Source organism: Colletotrichum acutatum, assembly GCF_030867785.1.
Source record: "Colletotrichum acutatum strain CBS 112980 chromosome Unknown BDZ83scaffold_278, whole genome shotgun sequence".
Lineage (NCBI taxonomy): Eukaryota > Fungi > Ascomycota > Sordariomycetes > Glomerellales > Glomerellaceae > Colletotrichum > Colletotrichum acutatum.
The window spans coordinates 1-25,363 of NW_026849272.1; the positions used below are offsets into that span (position 1 = coordinate 1).

Below are 25,363 nucleotides of genomic sequence, written 5' to 3' on the forward strand. Positions count from 1 at the left end.
CTTCATTGCGGCAACGGGTGCGCCGGCATCTTCTGGGAAGACTTCAGTGGTCACTGTTGTCGGGTCGAATCGATATATGATGCAGCTCACAATATGCATGACAATCCCAGAAGCTAGGGCTCGGAGAAAGTTGCTGTCGCTGGGTCGCTGACGTTTATGTAGTCGCATGCAGGTAAGTAAGACTAGCCATTTGTAAGCTGTCCTCTAAGCCTCTTAAAGATGCATTACGAAAGGATCCCCGAATCCTTCCCTTCTATCACTTACCCCACAGGAAGCAACTTTCATCGAGGCTAAGAGCCTTGTGCATCTCGCCGCTTGTCCGTTTTGGGCGGTTTGCTGACTTCGGACTTCATTTTTACCCGTCACCTCTCGCGACAAACGCCACGGTTGGGCGCCAGCAAATCCTCAGTATGCGCAAGTCACTGAGCATTATGAATCAACAGAATAGGCGTTTCAATTGCTATAAGGTCAGAGCGATGGTGCTCTCGCTTGGATATAAAATGTTTGTGTTCGACCTCACATTGTTGAGCAGAAATCACTACACAGCTTCATCCAAAACATTACTTTTCTGCTACTTCAATAGCTTCGTACCACACAAACCATATATAAGAAACAGTCAAGATGACCACCTATCTCATCACTCAAGCAACTGGCCAGCAGAGCCGCTCGGTCATCTCCCATCTTCTCCAAGCGGGTGCCAAGATCCACGCGGTGGTTCGCGACCTCCAGAAAGTCCAACCCAGCCTTCAACATCCCAGCATCACCCTCTTCCAAGGAGAAAGCAAGAACTTGGAAGATATTCTTCAAGCAGCCCAAGGCTGTAGGGGAGCTTTCCTCAATACGTTCCCATACCCAGGTCTGGAGGCCTTGCAGGCCAAGACCATCGTCGAAGCCTGCCAGAAAGCCGGCATCGAAACTGTTGTCGCAGCTACGACCCACGGCACGGGGGACAAGGCCTTCTGGGATGACGATATCATCAAGGAAATCCAGCTACACCAGTACTTCTCCTCCAAGGCTGAAGTCGAGGAAATCGTCCGGACCGGGGGGTTCAAATCGTACACCATTCTCCGCCCCGCTGTCCTCCATTTCGACTTCTTCGTGCCGGGTGCTTACGGCAACTACCCTCGGCTCCCTACTCATGGAGAAATCGACGACATTCTTCTCAACGGTGCTCGCGTGCCTTACACGGACGCCAACGACGTTGGCAAGTATGCCGCAGCAGCCCTGCAGAACCCTACAAAGTTCAATGGCCAAGAGATCAACATGGGGAATGAACTTTACACCATGGAGGAAGTGCGCGACATTCTCGTCAAGGTGAGCGGCAGAAAGGTGGGAGTAACCAAGCGAACTCCCGAGGAGCTGGAAAAACTGGGCATCAGCGTGTTTGGCCAAAAGTTCCATCTCATGTCCAATGTGAAGGATCTCAGCTGGACTACCCAGTCTTCAAAGGATGTCGGGGAGAAGTTTGGCATGCCTCTGGGGTCTATTGAGGAGGCGTTGCAGAGAGATAAGGCTCAGCTTCTGGAGTGCTTGCCTGAAAATTAGCCTCATGGAAAGACGCAATACGAATTTTGTAGTTTTGGGAGTAGTAGCAGTATTTTAGGTCATTGAGCGTGTTTGAGAACTGGTAATACGTTTTCGCATTTCGAATGAAAAGTACGCAAGACTTTATAGCTTGTGTCTATGATGCGAGATGCTATGATTGTACATAACCCTTCTTCTTCCGTAACCGTTTTTTCTTTTTCTTTTTGTCATTCTCCAAAGAACAGCGGTATCTCATCTTATGCGTCAAAATGCCCTTCCTTCTCATTCTCTGCATCATCACGATCTGAATGACTGGTGTAGCAGGGTCCGGAACCGGCGCTGCCCCGCAGAGACGGGGCAGTGGATAAATCAAGTGATTTATTTTGAATTTAACCGTAAACTCAGAAAGCCCTTCATGACTAGCAGCAATTAGACATTTGATGAAAAATCACTACAGTGCCCATTCTTGAAGCAAAAAGATACGTAGGAGATAAGCGATTCGATTGTGTTCTCCTCAAACGTGATTACTAGCTACTGCTATGTACAACAAAGATCTTGGAGCTTTAGTCAGGCAAGCGAAGAACAACGACATCATACAGACTGCAACGGGCCTGCCAAGGAGAGGGGACACAAAAACATTCTTCGATAATCTAACGATGCCGGCGTACTAACCAATCCAAGTATCGTCTGCCGGCACTTCCCCATCATGTCTGTCGTTGTATGCGGGGAAAGTGGATATAAACAACTTCCAAGGTTGTAGATCACCACCCCAGAATCCAACGCTTCGGGTCAATGCTACCCGCCAAAATGTAATAAGAAGCGGCTACCCGCATCAGCCGGTGGGATGTTGGTTCTTGATGCTCTCTGTACAGCGTGAATGAAACGATCATGGGAGTGCTTTACAAGTTTGCCATTGGCTTCAGTGGCGCCGCGGCCAGCCTTTCCGGACTCGTGCAAGCAAACGACTACACGCCTCACGTCGACCCATTTCTTGGCACCGAGGGCCCCGAGCCTGGGTCATCTTATCAAGGCGGGAACACGTTCCCCGGCGTAACACTTCCGTTCGGAGCCGTGAAAATCGGCATCGACACCACGAGATGGGATACCAGGTATCAAGCCAACGCGGGTTACACCGTTGAAGGAAATGTCACAGCAATTTCCATGTTGCACGTCAGCGGCACGGGAGGCGCTCCGACTTATGGGCTGATCCCACAAATGCCTCTCACGACCTTGGAAGGGGTCAATCTACTCGACAACTTGACTTACATGCAGCCAAGAGCTGGGCACGATGTCGCCGAGGTCGGATACTACAAGACGTCTCTAGAAAGTGGCGTCACAGCTGAGATGAGCGCCAGCATGCACGTTGGTATCATCAAGTATGAGTTCCCTAGCGACGGTGGCCGCCACATCTTGGTAGATTTGAGCCACTACCTGCCAACTCGTGGCAAGGAGTCTCAATGGTACAGCAACGGTCTTTTGGAACACAGCGACGATGGTTCTTCGTACACTGGCTATGGCGTGTACAGGGAAGGCTGGTCTCTTGGTAAGTTATTATGCAATATGTCTTGGAAATGAAAGCTAACGTTGACTCGGAAAGGCGGCGACTTCAAGGTTTACTTCTGTGGACAATTTGATAACGTGCCCGAAGAAGTTGGACTCTTCTCTGGCATCTACACGGACCCGTACTGGCCCAATACCACAGATGTCAAGCCATTCTACAATAATGACACGTCAATTAAAGGCGGCGTAGATGGATACCAGTACGCCGACCGAGTTGGAGGCATCTTTACGTTCCCATCTAGTGTCGCTACCCTGACTTCCAAAGTGGGAGTCTCGTGGATCTCGTCAGAGAAAGCTTGTCAATTCATCAAAGACGAAATTCCCCACAACGACCTCAATCAGACGGTCAGCGAGGCAAAGACTCAATGGAACAACGAAGTCCTTTCTAAGGTTGATGTCAAAACCGAGAACCAGACGCAGTTGGAGATGCTATACACTGGGCTTTACCATGCGCACCTGATGCCTTCTGACCGAACTGGCGAAAACCCTCACTGGGCGACTGAAGAGCCGTATTACGACGACTTTTACACGCTTTGGGACACCTTCCGCTGCACTCACGCACTCATCTCGTTGATCTTACCCAGCCGTCAGGTTGATATGAGTAAGTATCCGGAGTCCCGATGGTTGTGACAGATACTTACAAGACCAGTCCGAGCCATGATCGACATTTGGCGACATGAGCGATTCCTGCCAGAGGGTCGCAGCCACAACCACAATGGCCGAGTTCAGGGTGGTTCCAACTCCGACAACGTTCTCGCAGATGCCTATGTCAAGAAACTTGACACTAATGGGCTCATCAACTGGGCGGATGGGTATGCCGCTGTGCGGACCAATGCGGAGGTACAGCCATACAACAACTTTGACTTCAATGACCCAACAGGGAGCACCAAGGAGGGAAGGGGTGCATTGGATGACTGGAAGAAGTATGGTTACGTATCTGTCAACTATGGCAGAAGCGTGAGCAAGACCGTCGAGTACTCTCTCAACGACTTTGCCGTATCGCAAATCGCCAAGGGCGAGGCACCCGAGGAGGCGGCAACCTATCTGAACCGCTCCACGTAAGTTCTCTTCTCCTTCACCTATGTCATGAGGACCATCACTCACGGTATCAGTGGCTGGCAAAAGATCTGGCTCAAGGATGCTAAGGCACTCAACTTCACCGGCTTCCTCGCTCCCCTCGAACCCAACGGCACAGTTCTCCCAGGCTACAGTCCACTCGAATGCGGAGAGTGCAACTGGGAGGCCATATCTTATGAGGGCACGCCATGGGAGTACAGCTTCACCGCTCCGCACGATATGTCCACCCTGATAACCTTGATGGGGGGACCCGCCAGCTTTGAACATCGACTCGACACGAGCTTCATACCCGGGTTGGCCGAGCAGGACCAAGGAAATAACGGAATCGGAGATATGATTTACAACCCCGGAAACGAGCCCAGCTTCATGACGCCGTTCTTGTACAACTACGTTGGACGCCGGCAATGGAAGAGCGTGATGAGGAGCAAGCATATTGTCGACGACTATTACCATGTCGGTGCGAGCGGCATCCCCGGCAATGATGATGCGGGAAGTATGAGCAGCTGGCTCGTGTGGAACATGCTCGGCTTGTACCCGGTTGTCACGCAGCCCGTCTACCTCGTTCTTTCGCCACGATTTGAGGAAATTAGTATCCGTCTAGGCTCGGATGGCGGACTCTTACGGATTACCGCAACTGGTCTTGAGCAAGGCCCGTATGTTCAGAGTCTGAAGGTTAACGGAAAGGAGTGGGATAAGAGTTGGGTTACTCACGAAGACCTGCTCGGGGAGAACAAGGAGGGAGGTCTGCTTGAGTTTGTGTTGGGCGCGGAGCCCGCGGAGTGGGACTCGGGCGAGTTGCCGCCCAGCCCGGGTGCTCTTTGAGAGCTTGGTTTCCAGTTCAGGTACACAGATATGCAGATATGGTATGATATGTACTTAATCTTGTACTAATCTCGCCGAATTTACACCATAAGTAGACATCATAGTGCAGAGTGTCATCTAATCACCTTAACTTTATTTTGATAAACTCACAGTGTAGCTGTCAACTTTGTAATGAGGTATGTTCTGCTATAATATCTCATTCTTGCTTCGGAATCACACCGCGGATCTGAAAGGAGATGTGTAGGTATGCGTTATTTCGTCTTCATGAGTCAACTTATTGTGGAACTGCACGTCCAAGCGGATTTAAGGATAGAATTAATGTGATCTAATCAGGTTCCCTGGGCCGCATATGCAGCTGTAGTGTCCTCAAGGGGCAAGTCACAGTGGCGAATGGGACCTTCGAAACACAACGTCTTGTTTTCAATCTCCGCGCATTCGCTTTCGCAATGACTCGCAGGGATTCTCGTAAATGGCCTGTCACCTCAAAGTTGATCTGAGATTCGGGAGGGGCAGTCTCCATCTGCAGGGTTTAGAGACACAATAACTTCGATGAACTGGGCCGATCATCACTAGTAGGTAAGTAGAGAAAAATTGCATTACATGTAGACACCTTGCCAATGTTTGGTTCTAGCGTCATAGGTGTGTTAGGTTCTGTCTTTGCAAGAAGAAGCCCGCGAGTTGCAGTTCGATTGCAAATGCTGCTTGTCGTTGAGACGTGTCATTGAGCTGTCTGAGCATTGTCTCTTTCTTGAAAAGTCTTCATTGTTTAGGACTGATGGTATGAACTAAAATATAAAAATACTATTCGTGGCTAATAAGAAATACGCCTAAAATGCCCAAGAGCTATGTAACTTGTAGTCTATGTGTAGAACTTATGTGTGAGTGTCGTGTCGAGTATGGGAAGATAGAGAGCCACGGAACCGCATGATTCCTGGTTTACGTTCCGTCAAATGTCTAAGGGATGGGTTCAACGCCTGACCGGCTTCAGGTAGGCGTTCAAAGGTCCCTTCTCCCAAAGCAGGTAGATCTTCTGTCTGCCAGCCCAGTCACGGCTGTCATCGGCAATCTTGATGTCGAAGTTCCACAACATGCGAGCGAGAATGAGGCGCATCTCAACGTACGCCAAGCTGAGTGGGCAATCCATGTCAGCAATCACTTATCGAATGATTTCCAAATTCAAACTCTGTAAGAGATCCTGGAATTACGTACTTTCTTCCAATACAGTTGCGGGGTCCGACGTGGAACGGCTGGAAGGCCTCCTTGTCGTCGCTGGCGAATACGGGATCTTGCATCCATCTCTCGGGGTGGAAGCCGAAGGGGTCGCGGAAGTTCTTCTCAGAGTGGTACATAGCCCACTGGTAGACAGAAACAGTTGTCTGCAAAGCTCAGTTGTCAATTTCAGTCCAGTTACTTTGGGACTTAAGGAGTTGTACGTACGTCTTCGGGAACATAGTGATCCGCGATAGTCGCGCCTCCCTTAGGGACAATGCGGGGCAGTCCGATGGGAACTGGAGGGTAAAGGCGGAGCGCCTCTTCGAGACATGCGAGGAGGTAGGGCAGGTTGCTGACGGAAGTGAAGTCGATTTCGCTCTCTTCCTTGAATGTGGAACGGATCTCGTCGGTCAACTTCTTGTGCGCGTCGGGGTTCGTGAGCAGGTAGTATGTTACGCCGGAAAGCAGTGTCGCCGTGGTCTCAGATCCGCCAATGATGAGAATGCTGCTGTTGGCCTTAAGCTTCTCAAAAGTCATGTTCTGTCAAATGATGTTAGTCTTTTGCTTCCCTCGAAAGGATTGAAACATCGTACCCAGTCCTCCTTCTTCTTCAAGAGGCCCTCGATGAGATCAGGACGCGAACCTAAATCCATGCGACGTCTGAGCTTCGCCTCGGTAAACTCTTCGTGGTGCGCTCTTTCGCGCTTGGCCTTCTCGGGAACCATGGACATTATGAGTTTCATAACAAAAGGGTAGTGCTTTCCAGTCTGCAAAACAGTGCCCAATCGCGCCATCTGGAAAATCGCCGCAACCCAGGGGTGGTAATCTGAGCCGTCGAGACAGCCGAAAGATTCACCAAAAGCCAGGTCACCGATAACGTCGAAAGTAGTGTAGTTGTACCAGGCGGCCAAGTCGAGGGGCTTAGCGCCGTCATCTCCGTGTTGATGGAGTCTCTGGATGAGGAGGTCGACATATCCCTTGATCATGGGCTGCTGGTCGCGCATGCTCCTCTCACTGAAGCCGTGGGCCAGGGACCTGCGCAGAACAGTGTGCTCCTCGCGATCAGAGCTGACGATATCGGAGGGTGCACCGGGAACGGAGCGGTAGAACTTGAGCGACTTCTCCATCTCGGCGCCGCCCTGAGTCTTGTGGCCCATGATCTCCTTCCAGGCGCGGGAGTCGTGGAAGGCGAGCTCATCGGGGGCAATGCGCACGACCGGGCCGTACCGCCTGTGCAGGTCGAGCATGTCAAAGGGGAGCGTTCCGGTGAGCAGCTTGTAGCAGAACGGGATGCGGGATGTGCGCATCCATATCGGGCCAGGAAACTTTCGGAGCGGGTGGAGAAAGAGACAGTAGAATGCTTGAGCGAGCTGGTAGGCGACGTACTGCAGAAAGTTTGTTAGATTGCGGTGTTCGGTTGTTTAGTGTAGCCTCACGGAGCTGAAAAAATCAAGCTTTCAAGTGCCGGCCGGGGTAGAGCGGGAGACGGGGACTCACAACGCCTACTAACAGGCCTAGAGTGTTGACGAAGCCAAGTTCTAATAATTTCATGTTTGCGAAAAGAATCGGTTCTCTGTGAATACCAGGATGCGACAGAGATGGAGAGAGAGGAAATGGCGAAAGGTGCAGAGTGCAAGAATGAGTTGACAACCAGACCTCAAATATCAACATAAGGCAGGGCGTTCCATCGAGCTGGTTTTATTCTCGACTTCAGACTCACAAGTTCAGACGAGTGCGAGTTACGAGTACGATGATTAAGATGTCTAAGCCTTAAAGGCGGGGAGGGGTGTGTATCTTCCTCTGTGTTTCCCCTATGGCATCATGGTATGGCGGCGGACTTTAGGATACCATTTGAACTTGGTCTTGGACCGGTTTCTCTCAGGTCCCATGTTTTGCAGAGGAATGGCGTGTGACAAGCGACCCTCCATCTCCATTCCATGGCTGTCCCGCCCCCAGTATGCCATGCTTTGGATGCCTTCTCTTTCTTCTGTGGGAGAAACTTGAACCCCACCCATGGCGTTTCACTACAATTACCGACATGTCGAACAAATGGTGACCATCCTCGGCGTGGATCACATTAGTGTAGCAGTAGCAGTAGCTTAGCTGTCGCGGCCCGCAGCCGGTGATCAATGCTTTACTGCCTGCCTCCTCCAGGGCAAGGCAACAGTAGCCTGTAGCCTGTAAAGCAAGTCTTGCAACGCTGTCGTCTAAAGAAAAGGGATCGGTCTCGTGTTCGGTCTCGCACACTGGGACCCTTCCATCGTGGTCGTCGATCGTATGGCACCGTGGACGGGGTGCTCCGTGCCATGCGTGCATAGTGTAAAGGGGGTGATCAAAGAGGAACCGGGAACGCTGCAACGGTTCAGTTGCCATCAAATGTCTTGGGATGTGCCAAGTTGCATTTTGGGGGGGGGGGGGAGGGGGATTCGACGAATCAGAAAGGCATAATTACGATGCCGTGGCAGCTTTACTGCTTTTACGCGGGGATCTGGGCCGTTGAGTGGGTTGTTTTGGGGTCCGTCTTGGCTCAAGCTAGCCTCGAAGTTCGAACCCTTCTCTCCACCGAGTGCCCATCCAAGGATTCATTACTCGTGCTTTGTATGGTGTGTGTGTGTGTGTGTGTATGTGCGAGGGGGGGGGGGGCGGACAACCGTGACGAAAGACGAGACGCAGGCGGACTTGTCATTGGAGACCTGACGAGTTTGCTGATTCGAGAGCTGGCTGCAGATCAGTACGACGTCCCGTCAAGCTGGATGAACACCCAATCTCTGCGACGGGTTTTTGGATGACATCGACATCCCGAGACCGACCCCGAGATGGGCTTCCAAGAGATCGCCACTGGCAACTCGCAAGCGGTCGTGGCAGTGAATGAGACACGATGGCAATAACGCATTTTGCTGACTTGCTAAGACCGACGAAACACATGATGAGCGGAGTTTCTCTCTGCAATGGCTGAAGACACAGATTTGATGATGACCATTGATATCGCTTGGGGTACGAAGAAATCATGGTTTTCGCGGGAGCCGGGAGTGATGAGTTATTGCGACTCACAAGCTTTCGGGAATTTAGCAACGCCTCGGAGAACATAACGAATCCGGGATTGAATGCTGCTCGGCTTTGCCCCTTGCAGTTACCTCATAGTTTGTTAGCTGTGCCAAGTCGGAGGATTGACGAGCGCCGACTTTACGCGGAAAACTCTTGCAAATAAACTCTCCAGCTCCCCCACTCCTTATCGATAAGGAATGCTGGCTGTGTTGATATGAACCTGTTCTGATTGCGTAGCGACGCCTCTCTTCTCCTCTCGACCATCTCCTTTCCCTCCGTGTTGTCACGTCTTCGATTTCAAGTCTTTCGTTGCTCTCCATGTCTTCAAGCGAAACCTCTGGTTCTACTCCGGTTCTACTCCGGTTCCAACTCCAGGCTCGTCTTTCCCCACTCCAGACTCATGTGAGCATGTGCGTTGAGTGAACATCGAAGCTCCCGCCACGCATTCACGAATAGACTTCACGTCACAGTCTCATGATGGTGTCAACTCCTCATTTTGCCCACGGGGGTTGATAAAGGCAACATCCATTTCCGGAACCATTCATGTTTACGTTCATCTCTACACACATCGACCCTGTTTTCCAGAAGACTCGAGTGAAGCTTCTGCCCTTGATTGGCACATCCGTCCGAAGCTTCGCCCCAGCCACGCACGCTGTCTTGACAGCCATGAAACTGCGCCGTCAGTATATTTACGTGCAACACCCCTTTCAACACTTTCGCATCGCAGATTGCAGAATCTAAGCCCTCTGTTGTGTGCCCACAAAATATGTCAAATATCTAATTCAAACCAACGAACATGCCCTTCCGCATCAAGATATTCTGCCCGAACAATTGGTCAATAGACTTCTGCTGGGGTCCCGTAAAGTTTCGGCTGGCTTGCAAGCAAACCGCAGGGTCATGACCAGGACTTCCCCACGATCGGTCCGATCCGAAGACCTTCGGCCGACAGGCCTCTTTGCAGCAGATACAGGCCTTTGGTGGTGAGGGAAAGTCTTGGCGCAATTCATGATGGGCAGAAAACTTTGTCTCAAGGGCTGAAAATGAGGCTTGGAATTGAAAAGCCGCCATCAAGTGTTTGGCATTATTGAAGCATTTATAGCTGTCAAATCCCCATCCGACATAGACATCGTGCAGACCAGGATCTGCTGCATGTCTGACCGCAAAATCCTCCCCCACGATGGATCGAGTGGCTTGCCGGTTACTTAGCGGCCATTGACGCCAGTCCGTGAGACAGCATCTGAGCTGCAACATAAGACGACGCCTCCTTCTCATACTTACAGCAGGTTATGTTCCCGAAAGCAGGTGATAAAGTTCGGCGTTTGTCCCCTCGGAAACATGCGATTACCCCTCCTTTCCTCGACCTGTGTCCAGCTTCACCTCGTCTTTTGGTAGTGGCTGGTAAGCCTGTGAGAAGATTCGAGATCAACAATCTGCGACTCACTGTATCGATTGAGAGCGCCTGTTCTCGTACGTTTGGTGCATCATGCTGAATATTGCAATCATCGGCGGTGGAATTGCCGGGCTCACAGCAGCCATCGCGCTCCGGCGAGCAGGCCATTCTGTGACGTTATACGAAAAGACGTCGCTGAACAACGAGATCGGGGCCGCGATTAACGTGCAGACGAACGCGTCACGTCCGCTAGTGGCTCTGGGAATGGACCCGGTGAGAGCGAGGTTCGTGATGGCCACGGGCAGCCGGCTCATGCGAGGGGATACCTTGGAGGTGACCCACGAACTCAACCTTGGGGCCATTGCAAATAGTTACGGATCGCCATGGTACTTTGCGCACCGGGTCGATTTGCATGAGGAATTGAAGCGGATGGTGATTGCGGCTGACGGCGGCCCGCCTGTGACGTTCAAGTTGCGGAGTGAAGTGACGAATTATGTGAGCTTGCGTGGCTTAGGAATCTAACTCTGTGCAGAGACATCAACATGCTAATGATGTACTCAGAATCCGGATGCTGCCAGCTTTACTCTTCGGAACGGAACAGTCGTTTCTGCGGACCTCGTGGTAGTTGCGGATGGCATCCACAGCGGCGGCGTCGAGGCGATTCTTGGGTCGCCCAATCCCGCGTTCCCGGCGGCGCAAGACAACTTTTGCTACCGGTTCTTGATACCCATGGATGCTGTACTTTTGGATCCGATCACTTCCAAGCTGTTCAAAGATGGAGCTGGTGGCTTTAGGATATTTCTCGGGAACGGCAAGAGAATTGTCACGTATCCGTGTAGAGAGTATGTTGATCAGTCGGAATGGCACACTGAATCTTCGACTGACGCGCTATAGCGGTGAGGTGCTCAACTGTATTGCCATTTTCCACAACGAATTCGACCCTTCGAGCAGAGAAGGTAAGTATGCCTGCCTTCGTAATCGCGCAGGGGGCACGCAGATCAGAGACAACCACGGGCATCTGAGCTTCGGTTTGCTGGCCTGAAAGAACGAGCAGCTGACTGTGATCCTCAGACTGGCACAACTCAGTTGACCAATCTCACTTACTGAGGCTTTTTGAAAATTTTCATCCCAGTGTACTGGCTCTTCTTCGGTAGGTGAGGCCTTGAGGAAACGCAAAGCCTGGCGGCTGATGAGTGACAGAAAGGCAAACGAAGTGAAGCAGTGGCCTCTGCTTTACAGAGCCCCCATTCCAAGATGGAGCAAGGGTTGCACGGTTCTGATTGGGGATGCAGCTCACCCAATGCTTCCACGTAAGGCTTCTGCCCAAGTTACCATGCCTTGACTCACATTCTATCTGCAGACCAGGGGCAAGGAGGTGCGCAAGGCATCGAGGACGGCGTTGCCCTCGGGGTGTGTTTATCCAACACAACCTCGAAAGACGATGTAATCGAGAGATTGAAAGTATTCGAAAGAATTCGCAGGAATAGGGCTAGCGTGGTGACCATCTTCAGCAACGCTGGGCAAGATGAGGCGGAGAAGATCAAGGAAGCTGCGTCAGAGTTCATACCTGTCGAGCGTATTCCCAGTGAGTGACAGTCTGTTCCCTTAATGGAATCGATTCAAGAACAAATCTCATCGAATTGGGCAGCAAATCCAAGTGGCTTCTATGATTTTCACTTCAGTTACGACATCATGGAAGACTCGGCTGAACACATGCGGAAGCTCGATCCCAACTTTAGGCTTCCCGAAGCGTTTCTGCGGAACGAGCCCGGGAATAGAGCTTTTCTATAAGAGGAAGACGAGCTCCGACTGGATTACTTCGAGGTGAGGTACGGTGAAAATACGGGGCCTGTCGTGTAATTGGAGCTGTCGACGACTTCATTCGCGGGGTACTTCTTTCCACTTACTTGAATGAAGTACTTCGGTCAAGGTACCTTGGAATGCTGAAAGATGAAGGAAGGCACGAGGCTCTCAATTGAAGGGAAGAAGTAGCAAGGATCACTTTATGGTATTCAAGTAAGGAGGCCTTCGCTCACTCCTGACATTTGTGGTGTCGGTGGTGTTGAGTGCAGCCCTAGATTCTACCTCCTCTCCTTCTCCTCTTCCTATCGTCACATCGACGAACGACAAACATTCTTATTCCGGTATCTCTTTGAATCTAGCTCTTCCAAGGGTTGACTGTCTTTTCCAAGCGAATTATCGCAGCCGACTGCTCCCAAGCTATCACTAAAAACCTCAACGACAACGGCAGGCTTCTCGAGCTCTTCCTGTGATTCGGACCACGTAGGAGCGCGGCCGACCTGGCGATCTATCACCGTCATGGACCGCAGCCTCGACCAATGGGACGAGATCTCACCTTTGCTCCGATTTCTTGTTGTTCTCGGAGTGGTCGAGACACTTGCCACCATCTTCTATTTCTGCGTCACACTGTGGTGCCTGGCCAGACACAAGAGGACGATCGATGATGAGAACGTAGGTAGCGTTGCTACGCCCATCTCTCCCATCCCATCACTAACCCATTCACCTCGACTTTCAACAGCCTCCTATCAGAACCAAAAAATTACGCGATGTCCAGGGCGGCAAGCATCGAGCATGGGAAGAGGAGCCAACCCGGCTTGCTCGCGTCGTTTTGGTTCCTGAGCGAAGAGGAGGACCCAAGCAAGATACCTGGGAGTTGTCCAATCCTTCACCTGCACCCTCTCTCGCACCAGCTGCCCCGTTGTATGTCATTTCAGAGGCAAGCCTCAGCAGATACTCGTTGACATTGCTGGCCTTGAAATCACACGATCGGTCTTGACTGTAGGCGGTATAACTGCGGTAGGAATACATGGGATGGGTGGGACCTTGATTAAGGACAGACTTCCTTCACTGAATCGGCAAGCCTACTAATACACTCTACTAGTATACACTCTTCACCCACTTAACTCCTGTCTTCCGCCCGTGACTGTTGCTCCGGTGCGTAGACGCGTTGAACTGCGCGGTCATGGGCCGCCTTGAGCAGCACCAGCTCGCGTTCGTGTCTCCTCCGCATCTCCCTGGCATCGGGAGGCAGCATCGTCTTGTACAGAGTTTCTCTCGCCTTGACCTCGGTACAGCGTGTCAATACGGCCACGCTTGCCAGCCATGCGGCAAGGAACGCAAGGAAGGCTTTCCGTCCCACGAGCCAAGAGTCCAGGCCGAAGAAGTGCACCACCAGTAGCATCACACTTAGCAGACATTGAGCGATGGGCAGTGCCAAATCCACGATGGGCCACACATTTGGACCAAAGGCGCCTCTATCCTTCATCTTTTCTTCGTAATTCATCAGTTCGTTTTTCCACTTAAACTCGCATTCGTGTGCTGACTTCATGTCCACAAGGCGCAGGTGATATGCCTCCGTGGCGTACACAATACGTGAATGCCGCTCTTCGTACGAGTTCTTGGGTTCGGCCCATTCGGAGAAGAGGGCATCAAGCTCGGCTTTGGCCTCACGGACCAGTCGCGCCCGCCGGCGGGGCGTATCGGGAGCCTCGACTCTGGTCCCCAGCGGCACTACTTGAGTTGGTGTTGATGATCTTGTCCTCGTTGATAACAGAGGAGGCAAGGTTTTGTCGGTTTCGATGGTTGGTGATTTCCCTAAAAAGTCTCCTGATTCGTACTCGGTTGGATCCGAATCAAAGGGGTGTGCTTCATAATCGTCGTCGGATCCATAATCGCTTTCACCGTCACTCTCACTTTCTCCAGCCTCCTCCTCATCTTCGCCCTCATACTCAACATCGTCGTCCTCGCTTTCTTCGGCCATGAAGCTAGAGCCGTACCGGTAAGGGTCCTGGTCAGCGCTCTCACGCGCGAACATTTCGCAGATTTGGACCAGCGCATCGACGCATCTCCTGTCCAGCTGCGAACTATCCTGCACCTCCTGCTCCCTCTCACAGACCCTGCCGATTGTGTCGATGCACTTATTCACAACGGCGAACTTTGCATTCTGTTCAGTTACGCTTGCCGAGGCTGATGCAATCGCTGCCCCAGCCTGTTGCTTGGCCAAGTCTCTCAGCTCTTCCAGCGTCTCCTCGACCTTGTCCAGCCGCTCCACCACGTTGGAAAAGCTCCCCACCGATTCTGTGGGACTATCATACTCATCCTGTTCTGGGACAGCCTGCGGGAATGACGCGAAGCACATTTGAGGCGCGTACATTGGCGAAGGCGCTGTCTGCGGTCTCTTTGGCAAATTTATCGTGCCTGGCGAAGTTGCGCTCGCCGGCGACATTGGTGATATGGTGGTGCTCACTGACGACCGCCTTTGAATCTCTCTCCACCCTTCCACCATGCGCTTCATAAACGCTGCCTGGTCGGGCATGATCTTGACGACCTCATCGGCGGCACTGGAGATGAAGTCGTCCGGGAGGAGAACGGGACAGGTTGATGAGCGGCGGAATGGCGGCATGGAGGCCGCCGTGGATGGGCGGCTGCTGTGAGTCGCCGTAGACGGACGGCTGTTGTAAGTGGCCGTGGACGGACGGCTGTCATTCTTCTTTTCGGTGCGTTCTGACTCGGAGGTTGTGTCCTGGAGCTGCTGGTGCTTGTAGGCGTCGACCTCGTCAAAGTAGCCATCTAGGCTTTGTGAAGACTTGCGCGATGAAGCAGGCGTCTCGGTACCGTCGTAGTTTTCATCTTCCTCATCTCCCTCTTCCTCATCGTCGTACTCATCGCTAGAGAACATGAAGTCACCGAGTTCCTCAGAGAGTCGTCTTGGTGCGAGGGCGGGGGACCCTTGTCGGGGACTAGCCGGGAGATGCCTCATTGTGCTGTTGTGAGTTACTGCGTTGGTGTATATGTACCGTAGTTGATGTGTTGTTCAAAGTCTCGAGTGAGGCTCCGTCTCTGAGAATTATGGAGGAGTGAGTCGTTGCTTTGCGTGGATGATGGCAGTTTGAAGTGTTGGTCTTGGTCCGCTGGTTGGGATGGAGGGATTGCGGATTGCGGCAAGGGGGGAGTCGGAGGGATGCGAAAGGGGAGGGGACCCTTGGCGCGGGGTGAGTGGGCTGGGGGGCTGGCGGTGAGTGAAAAAGGCCGCACGATGGTCAGTTTGCGTTGCTGCTGAAGGCTGCAATTTGACTTCCTCCGAAGACAAAGTAGAAAGAGAGCACGATCCTATTTTGAGATCTCGGGGCTATTTTGTTACGACGAAAGGGAAAAGATAGGATGGAGCGATCTATAGAGCTAGGATGAAACCTTTCGGAGACGGGTTGTCGTGGTTTGTGGTTGTGGTTGGGTGCAGTTGAAAGAACAGCTGCAGCCAGAAAAGACTAAAAAAGACTGAGAGACAAAAAGGAGAAGAAAAAAGTAGTCTGTAAGGTATGAATGTATGTATGCAAGTCTTGCAGATGCGCGTAGAAGAAGGTGTTTCCGATCGGCGGTCAAGATAGACTTTGGTCAAGACCTAGGCACGGACGGGACGTCCATCCACGAATATGAGTCTATGACTACTGTAAGGGTATGGTTGATGAGTGAATGTATGAGTAAGTGAGTGGACGAGTACAGTACACCAAAGAGAGGCAAAAGAGTGGAATCTAACGCGAAATAGAGACGAATGATACAATGAGAAGAGAGAATGAGGGATAGCGCGCCTCTCGAAAGGGATATCACGCGAACGAAAGGTAAAAGGGAAGGTGGTGAAGATGGGCGGGTTGGAGAGAGAGAATCAGAAGGGCAGGCAAATCGGCCGTTGGCACATGCGAGTTTGTGTGTGCGTGGATAGTGGATTCTGCAGCACTTTAGCTGGGGAGGGGGTGGTTCGTTCCAATTCGTAGCTTTTGTGGTTCACAGTCGTTCTGGATCTGAAGGACTGACAGGGGTTGATGCGTCACTCTAACCAAGATGGAGAACAGAGGTGAGCGAGAGAGTCTGAGAGAGAGTCTGGGCTGGCCAAGGCAGTTCTGTCGGTCTACCCGTCCATCGGTCGAGACCCCTCCAGCCGATCACCAGATGTACCGGAAATTATCAGGGTGAGAGAGAGTAAGAGTCAAAGTTCGCAATAGTCGTCAAGTGTCGTTACCCATTGATGTATGTATAAATGCAATATCGTATTGTACAGACTTTGTCCATCCCATCCATCCCTCGAAAACCCTGCCTGGTAGAAAAACCCAAAACCCAAAAACCAAACGACGGCCAGCGATGGCCAGTGGTATCATAATCTTCGTCAATGCAATTTTTGGCCATCTTCTTCTTCACTCTGCCCTTTTGTCGGTGTCCCTCCCTCGTCTCCTCCCTCGTCTCCTCGAAAAAAATATGTCTCCATAAAGCGCGGCCCAAAGCCCACCTGCATGATGCCACGTCAAATATCCCCTGTAGCTGCAGCAAAAGGGCAGCAAAAAATAGGCATAAGAAGAGGAAAAAAAAAAAAAGGTCCCCCATAGACATGGACCCCTCCTCGGCTAGGAACAACGCCGCAGCCGCCGTGCTATCCCCACACACCGCTTTCTGCTCCCCAAACCCAGCCACCTCACCGGACGAACCATCCGCGGCGGGGATCGCTTGTGCGCTTGCATCAGGGCCTGGCAGAGAGAGACAGGCAAGGTGCAGTGCACACGCGATACTCTGAAGTCTGTACCCTATCCGTACGTCGGGTTTCAACTGTAACCGTACTGGATCCCAAGTCCGACCTTTGGGTTGTCGCCGCCAAGGGGACCGCCCACCCGCATCTTCTTGGTCGGGCTCACCATGTCCGATCGTGCCTCTTGACCGTGACCGTTAGACACACCCCCGTTGAACTTGCGCTTGTCTGCACCACTCTTAGTAATGCCAGAGAAGAGCTTCGCCTGGAGTCTGGCACTCTTCTCGGCCGGTGCAGGCGTGCCGTCGCGAGAGCCAACAGAGCTGGCAACTTCGAAGCTCTCACGGGGATCGCGGCGCAACATCTCAGACGCTGCCTGGCTGGCCTGGCTCTCGTAGACTTCCTCTTCGTCCTCGTTGCCACTGCCGCCGGGGAGTGGACGGCGAGCGCCACGGGAGGTGCGAGATGCTTGCGAAAGGAACGAGGCCGACTTGGCGACGGACTCGAGAGCCTGGCGGGCGAGCTCTTCGTTGTCATCGGCCGAAATTGTGCTCTCCCGGCTCTTGCGAGCGCGCTCTTGAACCCTCTCCTGGATGGCCAGCGGCGGCGTGCCAGGAACCATCTGTGAGTTGCTGTACCGGTACCGAGGCTCGCTCTGGGGGACCAGGTTCACCGAGGGCAAGAGGCCAGATTGCTGCTCATGGCGCTGGGTGCGGGAGAGCGGCGTCGTTGGCAGGGCAGACAGAGACTGTGCGTTTCGGGTGTGCTTGGGAGGCATGCGGGGCGCGGGTCTGACCGCCGTCGTGGGCGTCGAGGGCGCGCTGTTGTTGTCCTGGCTGAGGGCCTGCAGCAGAGCCGCAATGGGCTCGGGGCCGTGGTCGCGGTCGACCACTCTGGCCTCGCGGTTGGCCGACCGAGGCGTCTGCTGCTTGGGGGTAGCTCGGTGAGGCTGCTGGGGCGTTGAGACGGCGGCCTGCTTGGGCGTCATGGCACCGTGAAAGATTCCTCCTGGGCTGCACAGCATGTGAAAGTGTTCCCGATTCTCCCGGATGCGGTTCAAAAGCATGTCGCGCTCCTCTGTGAGGCCGATGATTTCCTCCTCCTTGTGTGAAATAACCTTCTTTGCCATCTTGACTCGTCGCACGAGGCCCTCATTCTCGTCCATGGCCTCTTCATACCACATCTTCATCTGGAGATACTTCATTTGCGCCGACTCTGATGCGGCGCTGAGTTCGCGGACGGCATGACGAGAGTACTCTGCTGTTCTGAGGGCCTCGATCTCTCGCCGGGTCATCTCGTGCTCCACCGCAGCTCTCTTGGCATCCTCGTCCGCCTGAAGACTCAGCAGGTTGTACTGGAGCTTATGGTGCGCGGCCTCCATCTTCAACTTGGCGTGCTCTGCGATGCTCGCCTGCATCATGGCTCGAAGTTCGTCTGCGGTGGCTTCGACGACCTGCTGAGGGGCGGGTGGGATGTATTCGGTCCCAAGACCACCATCTCGCCGTACAGTCGCGTTGTGGCCTGTGGCGGGCGGGGAGAAGAGAGCGGAGCGCTGGGAAGTGCCGTATGCGGTTTGTAGGGCGCCGTTGCTGGTGTGCGCGAGCAATTGTGATGAGGGGGGCGGCGTCAAGGAGGAGGGAATGACGGCGGAGGAGCTCAGACGGTCGTCGTTGACTTCGGTCTTGAATGATTGGTTGGAATCGGCGGGCGATGCGGGCACTTCTGTAGAGGGGAGTGTCACTTGTGATGAGTTCGATGCGAGGACATCATTGTCTTGAGGTGTCGTGGGAACGGTTGTGGTGTCGTTGGGCTGCTGGGCCGCAGCTTCGGGGGCGGTGGCCATGATGGAAGTGGGAGCGATAGTTCGGAGCAAGCGAGCTATGCCTGAAATGCGATCGGAGAGGAGAGGTGGGAATGTTGGTAATTGATTGAAGCAATAAGAACGCGGGGTAGCTGTGTATGCGACTCTGATAGAGAAGTGCCGGTCTGGAAGCTTGAGGTGGGTGAGTGCGGAGAGGAGGCGTCGCGTTGAGAACCACGTCAGCGATGGAAACAAGGCAGCGTGGATTGGTTCAGAGAAGCCGGCGATGACAGAAGCGACACAGAGACGTGGAGCGTTGGGTTCGATGCAGAGATATAGAGACGAGGTGGCGGGGAGAGGAAAGGGGAAAAGAGAGCAAAGGCTCCTTGGTGGTGTTGTCTCTGTGCTCAACCGAACGCTCTTTGTCTGGCGCACGGGTTGACTATGGACGGGTGGTAGCGTGTGTGTGTGTGTGTGTGTGTGTGTGTGTGTGTGTGTGTGTGTGTGTGTGTGTGTGTGTGTGTGTGTGTGTGTGTGTGTGTGTGGTGTGGATGTGGTGGTGTATTGGCGATGGTTGGTGGGCGGTTGCTGTGGGAGCAGATGGAAACGGAACGGCGCACTAACACTACCAGAGCAGAGCACGAGCCAGCGGAACACCAAAAAAAGAAGACAATCAGCGGATGGCCGGGGCTGGGGAGGAGGTGGAAGTGGACGGGGAAGCTGGGCCGCGAAGGGAAAAACCAAGGAAAAAAGAAAGGCTGGCGGTGGGCGGCTGAGTCGACGCTAAGCCCAGACGAGAACCGAGGTGGGCTCGGTGAAGGTTCAGGTGAGGAAGGTGAAAAGCATGGGCTAGGCCATGGTGAGTGGTGAGTAGTTTGATTGGTTCCTTCACCGAGAGGCTAATCACCGCGTCTTTGTGCTCCCAGGACTGCCCCTTTTCTGCTAATTCATTTTCACAAAAGCCACAAGAGGCACCAGAGGCTGGGAACGGAAGCCGATTGCTATAGCTTCTTCAACTCCAACCTCCAACATCCCTATAGAGTAAGGATAATACTGTTTTTGTTTTCTTGCGTTCCCTACTAGGTAAGTATCCATTGACTCGCGACTACATCAATTACGCCTTGAGGTAGCCCAGAATCACCTCCTTAAACTGCTCAAAGTTGTCCACAAACGGGACGTGACCCGCGTTCTTGATCAACTTGAGCTCAATCTTGTTGTCCTTGCCAGCCGCCCTGAACCCCTTCTCCACCTTGTCCCGCATCTCCTGCATCGCCTGGGGAAGGTTCGCGTCCTTTTCACCAACAATCAGTAACGCCTCGTCAACACCCGACCCAATCCTCTCAAACAGAGGCCGGATATCGAAGCTATCGCTCTGCAGCGCAAAGCAACACGTCTGGAATCCCTCCACGGTAGTCTGGTTCATGATGCCGCGTGCTCGAGCCGCCTCCTCAGGGTTGGCCTTGATCCATTCGGCGCCGAACCAGCGGTCCATCGTCTGGTCGACCTGGGCCTCCATGTTGCCGGCCTCGCCCGCCGCCTTGGCCCGCGGGCCGAACAAGTCCTCCACTCCGGCGTGCTTGGGCGACGAGCTGATGGTGTCGCAGATGGCCACCTTTTGAATGATGCCGGGGTACTTTGTCGCAAAGTAGAAGCTCGTAGCGGCACCCATGGACACGCCGATCCAGGCAAAGAGCTTCTCAATCTTGAGCGACTTGACCAGAGAGTGCACGTCGTCGGCTATCGTCTCGAACTCGGTGTCGAGCTTCTTTGGCGCGGACGACTTGCCGTGGCCCGGCTGATCAAAGCGCAGCGTACGGAAGCCGTTGGCGTGGAGAACCTTGACAACATGATCCCAGAGCGTAAAGGGCGCCGCAAGCGAGTTGGCTAACAAGACGACGGGCTTCGCGTCCGGGCCCGAGAGGTCGTATGAGAGGACGCGGCCGTCGGGCAGGTTGAGTTGCTGTGCAGATGCCATTGTGAATCCCTCTTGTAGTGAGTGCTTAGGTCGTGATGTGAGATGGTGTCTGGTGATGCTCGATAGTGTGTCACGCAACGCACACACGTCAAGTATGGGTATCGTAAGAGGCAATGGATCAGAATATAAAGCTACGGAATGAAGTGACGGACCTTCCGTCACTACTATCAGAGAGACGACAACCTCAACCTTTTGTGACTTTCACGTCATCGTCATGTGACGGCCGCGGGGTCGGATCGGAGGGGGAGCTTTCGGGAACTGGCAATGGTGGGGTTGCCTCCTGCCCGGCACCCGATGGTCTTAGGTGGGTTCCACACCATTCCACGTTCCAGGGTTATCTAATCAAGATACGTACCCTTCCCTCCAGGCACCCGGCACGGGCCACTCAAGCTCCAGCTCCAGCCTCCAGCTTCTTCTCCCACTCGCATCACACACAAACAGCAGCTCAACAACGCTCCAAAGCAAAAATTGAGTCGGGCAAATAGTAGAGAGAGAGAGAGCACCTGGTAATACTGGATGGAAAACAAAAGTGCAAAAGGAAAGGTGCGTCAAGGACAGGATTCGAACCTGCGCGACCGAAGCCACTGCCTAATCTGGAATCAAGGTTTGATAGCAGGGCAGCCCATTAACCACTCTGGCACCTTGACTAGTGACTGTTGTTGAGATTTCACCTACTCCAAAACCTTCATGACGGCCCGTGGCTGCGTCCTTTCCGCCCCGCCCATCGAGCCCGGTCGCCCTTCACAATCCCATCTCGAAGGTCGGAGGTAGGAGGCTCGAAATCTGTGTTCGTCCAAGGGTCAACCTCAGGTATCGTCGGCGACTGCTGGCAAGCTGTTCGACAAGACTTGCGAAAAGTTTATGAGTATCCTGTGAGTTGGGAGAAAAGAAAAGAAGAATCAAAGTCTGAAGCAAAATGTCACAGAGAAAATCTTGCAGAGCTAGCCACCTTACTCGGTCGCAATGACCACTTACTGCCCCTGGTTCGCTGCAACCTAAAGGTGTGGTGGCGGCAACAGTGCAGCGAATAACCGTGCTTGAAGGCGTCACTGTCATGGCCCAAATTAGGAGTTGACTTATTTGTCTACCAAATAAAAAGAACAAACGTTTCTTGGCTTGATTGATTCGTTCAGAATGTTTTCGCTTTCCGAAAAAGCCGCAGCAGGCTATGGAATTTCTTGAACCAGTAGTATCTTGCACGGACTGTGAGGAACGGCAGTGATTAATTAGAATTCGTTCAGATATGTTCATCAAATATGAAACATCAACTTAGGTAGCAATAGAAGATATGAATCTTTTTACAACAGCACGTGGAACTCTCTCAGCGCTGACACAGTGAAGCCAGTAGACAGCATTTTCAGAGCTTTGGTAAATTCCTGTCAGCGCATGCTCCTTATCATTCTCAGCTAAGAAATACTTACAAGTCTCAGAGCGGGTGGTTGCCAAAGTCGAGTTCCATTCAGCAACGCCCGACTCTTCTTCGGTCTTCCTTGCAATTGCTGGAATGCCATCCGGACATGCCTCCCATCGACTGGCTGCCTGAGACCCTCCGGTTCAGCAAACAACCCGCCCAAACCTATCTTCGAACTTCTCTCTTCCCCAGCCATCGCCGTCCTCTCCCCGAGACGGAGCGCCTCCTGCTTCTGGACTTTGAGTGCCTGCGCCGTCAAATTCTGCACCATTTCACTTGTCAGGAACCCCAGAATATCCATAACATCGTCATTGGGCTTGTTCTCTGCAATCACCCCAAGACCGCACCACTCTCGAAACCTCTTGGCTTTGCGGTAAGTCAGCGACGCGTGCCGATACTCTGACCACGTCGCGTACTCGGCAACAGTCATATCCCTCGTCCGCTCATCATTCCTCCTCAGCTTCTCCAGCGCGGCCTCGTTGCTGGTAATCTCCACCAGATCCTCCTGGCTCGCCTCGGTCACTTGTTCAGAGAGATAGGACGCCGCGTCCCACGGGAGCGTGACGGTAGGCAGCTTGGCCTTGCTGCCAGCGGGGGCGTCGTCTGTGGGGGCAACGACGTTTTCTTCGAGATCGGCTTCATCGACGAAGCCTTCTTTTTCGTCCGAATCTTTGACGGTTCTGCGGATGGCTTTCCAGGTGAGGAAGATGCGGAGGCGTTCGACGCGGGCTTTGTCGTGGCGGACTTGGAAGATCAGGTCGTTGTTGGAGAAGACGCGGGTGCCACGGCGGGCGGCGAGGTCGTTGGCGATTTTGAGCTGAATGCCAGTATTTAGTAGATGATATTATCGCGGGAAGAGAGATCCGAGGGGGAGAAGAGGCACGGGCGAATCACCATGTGAACGACTTGATCTCGGATGATTTCCTCAATGAGTTGGGTGGTCTGGACGGAGACGTCTTGTGTTTCTCCTGCAATGTACATCATCTGGTTTGTATTGTGCCACTGGTCAGAGATGGCTTTGCTTTGGGTACGAGCTATCAGGATACGAAAATTGAGTCGTAAAAGGGAGAGGAGCAGGTTGGCTGATTGAAATACACTGATGCCAACTCAAGGTTTTCCCCCAGGTGTGGTAGAACATGTCTGGGCATCACCATGATTTAAAAAGACTCACCTGTTGAATCTCCTGTTTGAACTTGGGCTCCATGGCATTGACAGGGGCCGGGTATCCTACTCAAGACGAGGCAAGTTGGGTGGGTGTAAAGCAAGACAATGGTCAGGCAACTTCCCTCTCGCCTAATTTTTCTTGGCATCTGCTGTTAGTGAATGAGTGAGCCTACCACCAAATTACTAACAGCCGAAAACTCTTCACCTCCCCTTGCCGGAGCCCGCATCCGCGATGGCCTCACAGCCGCCGTCGGGCACCGGACTGATGTCGGCCGACCAAGCCGACCCCGAACCAGGCTCCGGGACACCTCCGGAGCCGAACCCCACCTCAAGAGCTAAGCGACGCCGCGACGCCGAGGCACAGCCGACCCGGCCCAGCCTAACGGGAAGCCAGCTTGATGCCACCACCGACGCCCCTACCTCGGCCGAGGGGCCCGCAGCCTCTACCGCATCTGCTCCGAGCGGATCTGCCACAGGGTCCGTCTTGACAGCCCTTGCAGAAGAAGCTAGACAGTACGAGGCACGGAAAGACGTCTTTCTGACCATTGCACGGTCCGTCGACAGCGTTGTCGCCAGCTTTGACGGTTCTAGAAAGCAGATCGCGAAAGAAGCCACTGCCTATGTCATTCAAACCCTCAAGAGACTGATCAATCACGAGACAAGCCCAATAGCGGCCCGGAGTTGGGCGGCTGTCGTCGCACCGATGGCGGGCAACACCACTGCGGCGACCCGGAGCGGCCAGAGCTGCCAGAGCTCTGCCCGCCCGAAGGCCACACTCCCCGCCGAGGATCAGCCGCAGGCGCAGCCGAAGGAGGACCTCCGCATCTTTGCCCGCGTCCCGGAAGAAAGCTTAGCGGCCGCTCGGAAGATCGCACCGTTCGCCGTACGACAGATCGTCTGTAAGGCCGTTGGCCTGGGGCTAGCGGACCTTCCCCACGTCTACCATATCAGCACAGGTTACTCTCTGAAGCCGCGAAACAAGCAAATACAGGAAAGACTACTTACAAGTAAGGCAAAGCTGGCGGAATGCCTCGGCGCCCACCAAGTCGAGACGCCTATCAAGTGGCACACATACGTTGTGCCGCGATGCCCAACAAAACTACACAGCATTGGCGGGGACGTCCTGGACCCAGCCACACTCGTTGAAGATGAGGTCTTCGCACAGACAGGACAGAAGCCTGTCCTTGCTCGACCGTCCCGCCTTGGGCCCAACCCAGTCACGAACGAAATATCTTGGCTCATATCATTCACATCAGAGGTCACGCCCTTCAGGCTCTTCAACCAAAGCGGCAGATCTCTGCCCATCAAAAAACGAAGGACGCTCATCCGACATGACCCCGGCTGCCAGGGCTACCACGCCAACCGGTTCTGCGGACGACGACCGACTTGCAGCAACTGCGGAAGACCTTCCGACTCACACGAAACGGGACCTTGCATGGCCAGGCCCCAGTGTCCCAACTGCTGCGGCCCCTTCCAAGCCGGCCACACAGACTGCCCAGCGAGGCCCTCGGTCGTAAACGGCGTCGTCTCCCTTCCCGGTCGAAAGGAGCGGGCTCGGATCCGGAAGGCCGGCCAGAAAGCATCGGACACTCTGTACAAGGCTACTCGATCCGACAGTAGCCAGGAGGCGGCAGGCGTCCCTACCTCCACCAGCCAGAACCAGCAACCCGGCGCCAAGCGCGCGCGCACGAGAACGCCCTCCGCAAGCTCGATCGTTTGCCTCGGTGACGGAAGCACTGACAGCAGCAGCATGGATGAAGACGAGGCGGACGAAGGCGAAGGCGAAGACTCCCCCGACAACACCTCCATCGACCGTCCCGTGCTACCCATGCCAAGCAGGAGCCAACGGG

The 25,363-nt window shown here is 53.6% G+C and overlaps 9 protein-coding genes and 1 non-coding gene across 10 annotated transcripts; 4 read left to right on the top strand and 6 right to left on the bottom strand.

The window, feature by feature from the left end:
- The first annotated feature begins 227 nt into the window (after positions 1-227).
- On the top strand, positions 228-1,626 carry BDZ83DRAFT_644823 (NmrA-like family protein). Its single transcript, XM_060509785.1, has one exon. The coding sequence runs from the start codon at positions 622-624 to the stop codon at positions 1,543-1,545; it is 924 nt and encodes a 307-aa protein (XP_060357314.1). The 5' UTR covers positions 228-621; the 3' UTR covers positions 1,546-1,626.
- Positions 1,627-2,412: 786 nt separating this feature from the next.
- Positions 2,413-4,983, top strand: BDZ83DRAFT_758866 (glycosyl hydrolase; the record flags this gene model as incomplete). Its single annotated transcript, XM_060515105.1, has 4 exons — positions 2,413-3,067; positions 3,122-3,685; positions 3,734-4,142; positions 4,197-4,983. The coding sequence occupies 4 exons, from the start codon at positions 2,413-2,415 to the stop codon at positions 4,981-4,983; spliced, it is 2,415 nt and encodes an 804-aa protein (XP_060357315.1).
- A 741-nt stretch (positions 4,984-5,724) lies between these two features.
- Positions 5,725-7,895, bottom strand: BDZ83DRAFT_644825 (cytochrome P450). Its single transcript, XM_060509786.1, has 5 exons — positions 7,693-7,895; positions 6,789-7,580; positions 6,421-6,735; positions 6,193-6,359; positions 5,725-6,110 (listed from the first exon to the last, which is right to left on the bottom strand). The coding sequence occupies exons 1-5, from the start codon at positions 7,864-7,866 to the stop codon at positions 5,951-5,953; spliced, it is 1,608 nt and encodes a 535-aa protein (XP_060357316.1). The 5' UTR covers positions 7,867-7,895; the 3' UTR covers positions 5,725-5,950.
- A 2,723-nt stretch (positions 7,896-10,618) lies between these two features.
- Positions 10,619-12,685, top strand: BDZ83DRAFT_229485 (FAD dependent oxidoreductase). The gene is made up of 7 exons (XM_060501797.1): positions 10,619-11,125; positions 11,192-11,472; positions 11,525-11,586; positions 11,702-11,780; positions 11,831-11,940; positions 11,991-12,215; positions 12,279-12,685. Exons 1-7 carry the CDS (start codon positions 10,724-10,726, stop codon positions 12,419-12,421), a joined length of 1,302 nt encoding a protein of 433 aa, XP_060357317.1. The 5' UTR covers positions 10,619-10,723; the 3' UTR covers positions 12,422-12,685.
- An 865-nt stretch (positions 12,686-13,550) lies between these two features.
- Positions 13,551-15,410, bottom strand: BDZ83DRAFT_595210 (uncharacterized protein; the record flags this gene model as incomplete). The annotated part of the gene is made up of 2 exons (XM_060506775.1): positions 13,551-15,075; positions 15,124-15,410. 2 exons carry the CDS (start codon positions 15,408-15,410, stop codon positions 13,551-13,553), a joined length of 1,812 nt encoding a protein of 603 aa, XP_060357318.1.
- Positions 15,411-16,636: 1,226 nt separating this feature from the next.
- On the top strand, positions 16,637-17,267 carry BDZ83DRAFT_229579 (uncharacterized protein). The gene has a single exon (XM_060501798.1). It carries the CDS (start codon positions 16,812-16,814, stop codon positions 17,208-17,210), a length of 399 nt encoding a protein of 132 aa, XP_060357319.1. The 5' UTR covers positions 16,637-16,811; the 3' UTR covers positions 17,211-17,267.
- Positions 17,239-19,005, bottom strand: BDZ83DRAFT_595229 (uncharacterized protein; the record flags this gene model as incomplete). The annotated part of the gene is made up of 1 exon (XM_060506776.1): positions 17,239-19,005. One exon carries the CDS (start codon positions 19,003-19,005, stop codon positions 17,239-17,241), a length of 1,767 nt encoding a protein of 588 aa, XP_060357320.1.
- Positions 19,006-20,077: 1,072 nt separating this feature from the next.
- On the bottom strand, positions 20,078-20,938 carry BDZ83DRAFT_658358 (Alpha/Beta hydrolase protein; the record flags this gene model as incomplete). The annotated part of the gene is made up of 1 exon (XM_060511034.1): positions 20,078-20,938. One exon carries the CDS (start codon positions 20,936-20,938, stop codon positions 20,078-20,080), a length of 861 nt encoding a protein of 286 aa, XP_060357321.1.
- A 546-nt stretch (positions 20,939-21,484) lies between these two features.
- On the bottom strand, positions 21,485-21,585 carry BDZ83DRAFT_t339. Its single transcript has one exon. It is a non-coding gene; the product is annotated as a tRNA-Ser (tRNA).
- A 245-nt stretch (positions 21,586-21,830) lies between these two features.
- BDZ83DRAFT_644833 (transcription initiation factor IID, 18kD subunit-domain-containing protein) lies at positions 21,831-23,615 on the bottom strand. The gene is made up of 4 exons (XM_060509787.1): positions 23,521-23,615; positions 23,244-23,333; positions 22,360-23,166; positions 21,831-22,301 (listed from the first exon to the last, which is right to left on the bottom strand). Exons 1-4 carry the CDS (start codon positions 23,551-23,553, stop codon positions 22,296-22,298), a joined length of 936 nt encoding a protein of 311 aa, XP_060357322.1. The 5' UTR covers positions 23,554-23,615; the 3' UTR covers positions 21,831-22,295.
- Between the last annotated feature and the right edge of the window lie 1,748 nt (positions 23,616-25,363).

Bases quoted from the DNA above. Each gene is read 5' to 3' on its own strand.
- BDZ83DRAFT_644823 (XM_060509785.1), top strand. From the start codon at position 622: ATGACCACCTATCTCATCACTCAAGCAACTGGCCAGCAGAGCCGCTCG.
- BDZ83DRAFT_644825 (XM_060509786.1), bottom strand. From the start codon at position 7,866: ATGTTGATATTTGAGGTCTGGTTGTCAACTCATTCTTGCACTCTGCAC. The intron at 7,581-7,692 runs GTGAGTCCCCGT...AACTTTCTGCAG, and splicing joins TAGGCCTGTTAGTAGGCGTT to TACGTCGCCTACCAGCTCGC. The intron at 6,736-6,788 runs GTACGATGTTTC...ATCATTTGACAG, and splicing joins TGAAGAAGAAGGAGGACTGG to AACATGACTTTTGAGAAGCT.
- BDZ83DRAFT_229485 (XM_060501797.1), top strand. From the start codon at position 10,724: ATGCTGAATATTGCAATCATCGGCGGTGGAATTGCCGGGCTCACAGCA. The intron at 11,126-11,191 runs GTGAGCTTGCGT...TGATGTACTCAG, and splicing joins GGAGTGAAGTGACGAATTAT to AATCCGGATGCTGCCAGCTT. The intron at 12,216-12,278 runs GTGAGTGACAGT...CGAATTGGGCAG, and splicing joins ACCTGTCGAGCGTATTCCCA to CAAATCCAAGTGGCTTCTAT.
- BDZ83DRAFT_229579 (XM_060501798.1), top strand. From the start codon at position 16,812: ATGCAATTTTTGGCCATCTTCTTCTTCACTCTGCCCTTTTGTCGGTGT.
- BDZ83DRAFT_644833 (XM_060509787.1), bottom strand. From the start codon at position 23,553: ATGGAGCCCAAGTTCAAACAGGAGATTCAACAG. The intron at 23,334-23,520 runs GTGAGTCTTTTT...AATACAAACCAG, and splicing joins TCAAACAGGAGATTCAACAG to ATGATGTACATTGCAGGAGA. The intron at 23,167-23,243 runs GTGATTCGCCCG...ACTGGCATTCAG, and splicing joins GAGATCAAGTCGTTCACATG to CTCAAAATCGCCAACGACCT.